At 37.4% G+C, this 9,199-nt stretch overlaps 1 protein-coding gene across 4 annotated transcripts; it reads left to right on the top strand.

The window, feature by feature from the left end:
* Positions 1-2,997: 2,997 nt before the first annotated feature.
* Positions 2,998-9,199, top strand: EEF1D_1 (Elongation factor 1-delta; the record flags this gene model as incomplete). 4 transcript variants are annotated; one of them, XM_051209726.1, is made up of 7 exons in its annotated part: positions 2,998-3,544; positions 5,813-5,864; positions 7,090-7,223; positions 7,256-7,322; positions 8,651-8,844; positions 8,885-8,939; positions 9,070-9,199. In XM_051209726.1, the coding sequence occupies exons 3-6, from the start codon at positions 7,143-7,145 to the stop codon at positions 8,906-8,908; spliced, it is 366 nt and encodes a 121-aa protein (XP_051073104.1). In that variant the 5' UTR covers positions 2,998-3,544; positions 5,813-5,864; positions 7,090-7,142. The 4 variants fall into 4 exon arrangements, with proteins under 4 accessions (XP_051073104.1, XP_012800217.1, XP_051073105.1 ...); XM_012944763.3 differs by lacking the exon at positions 8,885-8,939 and having other exon boundaries at positions 2,998-3,446; positions 3,479-3,544; positions 9,070-9,156; XM_051209727.1 differs by lacking the exon at positions 8,885-8,939 and having other exon boundaries at positions 7,259-7,322.

The following is a 9,199-nucleotide window of genomic DNA, read 5'->3' as shown; positions in this document are numbered from 1 at the left end:
TGGGTGCCTCGGTGTCCTGATAAGCAAGTACTGTTGTTTTAGCGATCAGTTCCTTAACTGTGGAGAATGCTTTTCGTGTAGTGTTGTCCAGATTGATGGATTTCACATTTCTACGAAGTCAGTCGGTTATAGGTGTCATAAGTAATGCGCATTTCGGTATGAATCGTCTATAGAAACTTACTAGGTCGTTAAACGTTCGTAATTGCTTGACGGTGGTCGGTTCTGGGTAATCCAGAATGGCCTCCACTTTGGTTCTAAGGGGTCGGATACCTTGAGCATCGATAGTGTATGCTAGAAAGTCTTATGAGTCGGTCCCGATTTGGCATTCCTGAACGTTTACAGTAATGCCATGTTTTTGTAGTCGTTCGAAAACAAGATCCAGATGCTTGAGATGTGATTCTCTGTCCGGACTTGCGATTAGGCAGTCGTCAACATACACATGTACGAAGTTGAGACCTCGAGAAACGTCGTCTATAAACCTTTGGAATGTTTGGGTAGCGATTCTGAGACCGAAAGGCATTCGCAAAAATTCATGGAGTCCGAAGGGAGTAATGATGTCGGTTTTCGGTATGTCGTCAGTGGCCATGGGAATTTAGTTATAGGCTATAACCAAGTCGGTTTTCGAAAAGACAGTTGTACCTTACAAGGTAGCTGTCAAATTGTGAATGTGGGGCAACGGGTAACGATCGGGAATGGTTTTCGCATTCAATCGCGGTCCTGTAGTCGTGATGTGATGTGTAACGTTGCTGGTTACACACGGCTGTGTTTGTTGAATCCCAGAATACTTATCGAGTAGTGGTTGATAAAGTGGGTCTATCGTGTGCTTAATTGTGACTGGAGATAATCTGCAATCAGAAAAAGGAGTTACGCAAACAGATAAATTAGTGCTTCCGTCTATTAGCCTCCGTTTGAGCGTATCGATGAGTAGCTTTCGGTGTTGTAGCAGGGCTATACCAATGATTGGCATAGAAACATCTGCAACAACGAAAATCCAATGTATCGGTTTGCGTAGACCCACGTTAATGTAAACGTACATCTTACCATATGTTGTGATTGCCTTTCCGTTTGCATCTTGTAAGTCTAGAACCGATTCGTGAAGACGATCGTGAGAATTTGCTGGAAGAGTGCCAACTTCTGCGCTAGTGTCGACGAGGTAGCGAACTTTCGTTATTACATCTGTGACGTATAGCAGACGGCTGTTTTCGTCGGCTACGTTTGCCGTTAACACGTGCCTGCTTGGAAGTTTCCCGAGTTGTTTTTCGTGTCGATGGGTTTTGGGTTGTGAAAATTTCGGGATTTTCTGCAACTTCTGGGAGACGTTCCATACTGGTTGTGATACCATTCGGGGTTAACCGTCTCTCGTGGTCTAGAGACAGATCGCTTACGTGAAGTGCTTCTACGTGGGGTGTGTGATCGCTTACGGTCGTTACGAAGATTAAGATAACGCGTGTGTGACATAACTCGGTTATGTCATTCTGAGTCGTGTGAGGCTTTTCTTCGACTGAAAAACCTCGGCAGTAGAAGGTTTCGTAATTTCTGAGATACGATCGGCAGATGCAGCTAGCTCGTATAAGGCGTTGTTTTGAAACGAGACCATAACCGCTTGCACCTGTTGGGGAAGCTTGGACAGTAAAAGTTGTTTGAATAGGCCTTTGTCGAAAGTTCTTATGCCGATAACCTCATTCATCCTTTGCAACATGTCCGCCGCAGAACCGTGATGCAGCTCTATGTTATTACGGAGTTGGTCTAACCTTTGTCGATCGGTTAAGTCTCCTCGTTTAAGGATAGAACGCTTTAAGGTTTCGTACGGTTAAGAAACATCATTAGTAAACATACTAGGTGTTACGTACCTGTTGAATTCGCGCGGTAGTGCCTTGACTACTGCGAGTAATTGCGCACGCGTGTCGTTCACACCGTGCTCGTGGAAGTGGGCTTCTGCGTAGCGGAACCAGGCTTCGATATTTTCGGGCCAGTAGGGCGTGTGTTAGAGCGAGGGTGGGGACATAGTCTTAATCTTAAATACTTTGGGGGTCTGTTCAGCCATAGGGGAATATTAAGTACGAGAATACACGAGTGAAAAGTATATAGGTATCCAAAAAACGCGGGAAAAATATCACAATGTATAAAAATTAAAATAACGCAATGGTATATCGAATCCCAAAATGGAACATACTCACAGTTTACGATTTGATGTACCAGATCACGTTAGGCTCACCAATGAAGATGACACAGGTATTCAGTGCTTGACAACGCTTTTACCGGTAAAACCTTCTAGTATAATACGTACCCACCAAGAGAAATCAAAAGACAGAATCAAGCAGATCAGAAGTTGTATTTGACGATTGCCAATATATCGGAATTGTCTGATCTAGTCTGGCGAGCGATTGCAGATGTTGAGCACGGCGTTCCCACACGTGATCTGGTGCGGATGCATGGCCGAGCGCCTTCAGTTAGGTGAGTCCACTGAAACTAATCTGGTCAGCATCTAATGTCGAAAACTTACAGAGCTATTTATTTTGTGGATTTATTTACCGCTACAATCCGAATGATTTCAGAATAATAATTTTGAGTTTGAATATTTCTTCGCATCCCACCATTCTTGACATCCGGTTTATGGACTTCGGATCGTTAGTTTAGAGTAATTTTGAACGATTTATCCGTAATAATTACAAATACATTCCTTACTCCTGAAGATAACTTGCTCTCATTTATCAATCTAAACGACTGCCAAATCGGACACCATCAAAACACATGTAAATATAGCTAAATATCTGAAACTGTTTGTTCGGACCAAGTTGCAACTCCAAAGAAATGGGTTCGTATGCCTACTTGTCATAAAATGTTGAGTGTGGGTGATACTAAAATTCATGGATGGCTTTTGAGCGGCACCTTGATGACCTTTGGGATGTCCACCTACTTACTAGTGCTAAATGAAGGCTATAAAGCATTTTGAAAAATAAGGATTATGATTTACAATTGATGGTTGAGTATCGGAATCAGATTTATGGTTTTCATCACGAACTGACATCAGCTATTGTGCCTAAACGCTATTCGGACAAATGGGTGTTTGAATTGCACCTAGATTTAAGATCTGTTACCCTGATTGGTTGGTTCATAAATTATAGTCTCACATGAATGTATAATGTAATATGTATATTGTAGCTCTCATAACGTTTATTATGTATACCAGTTATCCACTTTCTAGCTGCCGGAATGACGTTTGACACATACTTATGATCAATGGAAATGGGCCTCGAATTTTTCCCAGGCGAATTTTGAATATTGAGTAACCGAGGGTTATTCAGTTTGTTAGTGGCGTGGTCGAAATGGACGCGGGTTTACTTATAGGCGCACAGACGCTCACATTTCCTGACTATCCGGATATTGAGAAAGCTTATGTATCTCATCTGTCGTCATCTACTCAGTCGAAAGCTCCGGAAACACTGGTATTCTGTAATTTTCTCGCTAACATTTCAAGAAAACGGGGTCTTTGGCACAAGAAATTCAAAAAGCTAGAGAACATATCAAAACATCATTGGATCGCGTAAGTGTATCAACCAAACTGCCAGATTAAAAGCCTTAAAAATTTCTGTCTGGTTACCTAATCTCCGTATTTCGGGTTTTTCCACAAAGTTGTAAGAAAGATGGTAGTTTTCTCCAAACGTTGGGGAGACTTTTGTGAAAACTCTGAATTGTTATAAGATTCTGTAGAAGTGTTCAGGAGAACCAAAAATTTCTTCAAAACGTTGGGGATTTTTCCCCAGACCTGTGGAAATTTTGATGTTTTTGTGCCATTTCACGAATGTTTTCTATTCCAGTTTCTACAAAATTTCACTAATGTTTCCCTAAAATAAGGAGAATGGGTTGGTTACGCTATCAGGCAGTTTTTAATGTGAATAAACTGATCAAAATGTGATGTTTGGTATGGAAGTAGTCACGATTATTGATTTCAGAACCTAAGGTATATTTTGTGCACTTGGTTTGGTGATCTATAGGCTATTAACGTATTTATAAAAAAACTAGGACAGTCTGCTTACACCTCTGATCTACTTTGTAGTGTGTATAAACATCCGGATCGATAACCAGAGGTTGGTGGTTGGCTAGCAGTGATACTCAGCACGAGCGTTTCGTTCTATTTGTGGCGCACATATACATAAAGGGAATGGTGGATTACAGGCCAAAACATCGATATGAGGATTCAATTGACCAATTCATCCGGGTTTATGCTTGTACTAGTCGTTTTACAGACGGGAATTTTTTAAAACTCGGAAACTAATTTTGGTGAACCATTTACTACTTTCTAGCCATTTACATGTTTAGCCTATCAGTCATTCCTAAATTTAAAAGTTTAATCCATGAAATGGAAATTGGGCCATTGTAACGCAGTATCTACTTACCATACCATTGTTCACATAATGAAATTATAAACAATATATATCTTTTGCACGGCATGACTGGTTTCTAAATCATCGTTTTTTGCTACATGTATCCACAGCGACTATAGTGATGACCGAGTAGGGTTTTCCTGGGAGACTTTAATTTACGGACGACCTTTGGGTTTTGCTAATTTGACCTCGAGAATGTCTACCCCAACTAAGACTAAATGAGGGTTATAAGGTAGTGTTAGGAATTAGAGTTATGACTTACAGTTGGTCAGGGTTATAATCTAGATTTATGGTTTCCATCACGAACTGACAGCCAAGATGCTAAAACTATTTAACCAAATGGATGGATGAATTTTGCGTCAAAATCCAAAGTTTGTTGTCTAATACCTGGTTGCTTTGTACATAAAATATACTCTCGCTGGTTTCCCAACATAATTATCACTTATTTTAAAATAAACGTTTATTTCATCCCAAAATTCCTTCAAGCACCTGGATACATTACTTTAAATAAATAATCTGGCTTTCTAGAAGATTTTTCCCCAATCTTTTGGGTATCTTAAACAGACCAGGGTTGACTTAATTCTGTATGTGGTCCAGTCTTTATTAGAAGAAACAGATTGCGTAGCAGAAGAAATTCCTGTTGAAGTATTTCATCCCATATCACTAAGGGTATTCATATCTGATATAGTTAATTGGTCATTTTAACAAGGAAAACAAGGATATTTGCTTACTGATAGTCAAAGAGGATAATAAATTAGTGCGAAGAATTAGGGTTAGGATTTTCATTACAAACTGGCACCAACTATGATACTAAAACGTCATTTAATCGTATGAATTTGTGAATTTCGCGCCGTAGTCCAAGACGTGCTATATGTAGTCTCGTTGGTTCGTCCAAAAATTAGTCTCCAGTGTTTAAAAATGGTGTGTTGTAATTGACTCGGTTCATTTTACCGACTAATACTCATGAATCACCAATAAATCATTTGTGTTCGTTGTTGATAAAGTTTTTTGTAAATACCCATAGGTCCCTGTGGAGTAGCTTTTCGATATCACATCAAAATATGTTAGACAGAAAAACTAGTTGGGGTGATGATATCAATTCTAGTTCAAATTGAAGTAATCAATGGTTAACAAACTTGAGAAAGAAGTTTTATCACACTGCTCACATATGTGTTGGTTCAAAGGTTTACAGCTTTTTTGAAGCGTATTGACATTTAACATCGTAGTTTAATAAATTTTGTTGATCCACAATATTGCATTCAATTGTTCCAAGACATTCATTTCCAGACGCACTACCATCCGTTGCCGTAGTCGAGACCCGTGTTTTCTGTAGTGCACGTGAGTCAAGGATGTTTCGTGATATTATTTTGTCATTTTGAGAAGCGCTTTTTAAATCGAGATTCTGTTTTTGTCTTCTACTTCCTTAGGTTGCTGTATCCCGACCTTTCGACGTTGGACGTCTTGATGAACTTGAAAAACGTAAGTCGTTCCCTCCAGTAATGATATTTTTATACTGACTTTAATAAACGAAGACTTTATGTTAAATAGGTGACTGCTTTAATTTATTTGGATGTTCAGCTGTATGGCGACTTGAAAAGTGCGTATTTCAGAATTGTGTTTTTAGTATGATAATAAGTTGTATAGTAAATAAAATCCATACTATTGATTTTGTTAAATTCTCTATTACTCGGTGGTAATTGATAGAATAGGTTTTTTTATTGTGACTTATTTGCTCATTAACTTACACTTTGTTCTTTTGACTTCACTCTCTATCTCGTCTTGTTCTACATAAATCGCTTTTGTCCTACTAATATTCATCCCTACTTACGAACTCTGCTTGGTTATTTGGATAAGCTTTCATACAGGTTTATCATTTTGTCATCACTTCTCGTTAGGTGGCGTCATTGTTTACTGATGTTTTCTTTCATAGTATAAATTCTCAGTTACTACTGATTTAATCTTTGTTTACTTCAACCAAAAACCTCAATTATACTTCTGCGGCTTTAAGAATTCCAGTGACTTGGTAGATTCATTTGACCTAATTCTTTGATCAATCTGTTTTTCTTAATTTACGCTAGAGCTAGGCTTTGTTGTGCGCCTAGCAAACAGTGCCTTGTAGTGTTTAGCACATAACTTAATCACTCATAATAACCTCAGTTCAGAGGAAATGACTTCCATTATAAGCTGTTCTATTTCCGAACATCCTTAGACTCCAATGAATGGCTGGAAGCCAGTGATAGGATCTTAATTAAGTGAAAAAACAATAGATCTTTGGAATTTTACTTCTGGGAACATAATGACGATCATTTTAAGAAATTAAAATATGAAATCGGTTAAATTTAACAAGTAACAACTTTGAACATTGATACACGAACTTTGGATCCCATAATAGATCAATATTAGACAAACAATCACCACCTACATGTAGAAATATGGTTTAAAAAATGCCTGTTTCTTTTGAAGCCCACGTTCAGGCTTCGATATGCTTTGGTGGATGCAAATGAGTCCGCGTCCTCCTTGGACGCAGTGATATTACCACAGAGGGTTAGCGCACTCTTCATTTCTAAAGAATTAGTGGTGTCACTTGTTAACCTATTCGTCATTATTTCGTTTCTCGTTATCACAACCGTCGAGGTTTTTCTGTTTCATTTTTAAAATGTTGCGTTTAATTTTAATGATAATAACAATCACACTTTTCATATAGTTGTTACCAGTCTTGTTAGTCGCATATCAGATCTGGAGTCACGCATAAGCACTATGAAGTTGAGTAATGATCCTCATGATGTAGTTGGAGAAAAATCAGATTCAGAGCCTGATCTTTTTGGTTCAGACAGCGAGGTATGTAACTAAAGTTTTCCAAACTCCTTCAGGAGGATAAAGAAGCTGAGCGTATCAGGAGTGAGAGAGAAGCCGAATACCTTGCAAAAAAAGCTCTAAGTAAGTTTTGATTTTAAAATCCACCCATTTAGATGCATAAAGTTGGCTAAGTTTTTTTCATTCACACTGCTTCAGTAGTTATGGTGTTAAACTTACTGCCATTTAGTCTGTACTTAGCTCCTACTTTACCTTAAATGTGACTCGAAGTTAGGTATACGAAACGTATTTGGTATATAAGTCAATTGAAAGTTAAGAAGTATTGACACATTACTTATGATTATTCCTGCGACCATTCATACGCTTACCCTATTAGCTGTACAAATTCATTAAGATGTGTCGGTTTCTACAATAGGCAATTGTAGTGTTGTTTTAACACAATTAAGATAAAATGAGGGTATTTATGCTTCTTCGATCAATAGATACTATAGCAGTAATGCAAAATAATATGGTTTATGTTCTGTATTTAAACTATTTTAAAGACCTATTCCGATATGGTCCCAAAGTAGTCGTTCGTCATTTTAAGCTCCTTCATATTATGCCGATGTATTTACATAAAGTGATCTGTATTTGTATGAAGTCTTACACTGGCTTATCCGTACTAATCTCGACAGAGAATTGGTGATAGTTCGCGCGTTTTCCATTGTATTCACTGATTACATTTTATGATTGCATTTCAAAAGACCCTAAGCTATTCAAGTTAATATCGATTGGATGAGTTAGTGCTATCGTTTAATCAAATAACTATGGGTCTAATAAAGCTGGTACAACTTCATTTAGGTAGGTAAAAACGTCCTCAAGACGTGGTCTAGTCATCCTGGGAAACTTTACGTTTCACTAAATAGTCTAAGCTGTTTGAGTAGCACTTCCTAGTTGATTATAACAAAACTTGTTCCATAATATGTGTAAAGCTTAAGAACATTGCAAGGCAATTATCTGCGAATTGTAGATTATTCAATTCCAACCCAAATGTTTTACATGATAGCTATTAAACTTTCGTGATAAGACTCAGAATTTACATATATTCCATGATGGCATAATACCAGCGTAATAGTATTGGATCTAAAACACTTGTATGGTTTATTGTATTTGTTACTAATTAATGTTTGCATCAGTGTTCGTTGTGAATTTACTCATCAAAGTAGAGAAAATTGTAAGTTTGATTTTCCTTTTGTGAAGAAGATTGTGTGAAATTCTGATTGAATTCAATTGATTACGACGTAATTACACTGCTACTAATATGAACTGATAATAAAGAAACTTTCCGCGACCTGTAAAATGACATCAATCATTAATCAACTTGTATTTATTTATATTTTTCTTCACTTGGATGGAGTTTGTTAATTACTATTTATTAAGTGTTTGTATATACACCAACTTATTTTATTTAGAGCCTGTTGTGGCGGCAAAGTCAAGTATCACCCTTGATGTGAAACCATGGGATGATGAAGTAGATATGGAAGAACTTACCTCTTTGGTGAAAGGTATTAAAGTAGATGGCCTTTTATGGGGTGCATCCAAATTAGTGCCCATCGCTTTTGGCATAAAGAAGCTCCAAATCTGTTGTGTTGTTGAAGATGACAAGGTTAGTTTATACTACGAATCACTGAGACTATTATGTGTAGACAATCTTTTGCATTACTATTTAGTCCAACACTAAAATCACAATTTTTTTTACAAGTAAGCGTTTTCACTACTTGTTGATTTGACATCTAAGCCCAGTTTGATCACAAAGTTAAATAACATTAGGTGGTAAAGCTAATCAAATCTAATATCTATGTAATAAATTCCCACTTCTGTTTGCTTTCAGGTTGGAACTGACTTCCTTGAAGAATCTATAAAGGAATTTTCGAAACATGTCCAATCTGTAGATATTGTATCATTCAACAAGTTGTAATGAAAAACAGGAATTGTAATATATAATGGACCGAATCAGTAAA

Source organism: Schistosoma haematobium, chromosome 1, assembly GCF_000699445.3.
Source record: "Schistosoma haematobium chromosome 1, whole genome shotgun sequence".
Taxonomy (NCBI): Eukaryota; Metazoa; Platyhelminthes; class Trematoda; order Strigeidida; family Schistosomatidae; genus Schistosoma; species Schistosoma haematobium.
Note: the sequence above shows the minus strand (reverse complement) of the source record. Positions and strands in the feature narration are given on the sequence as shown.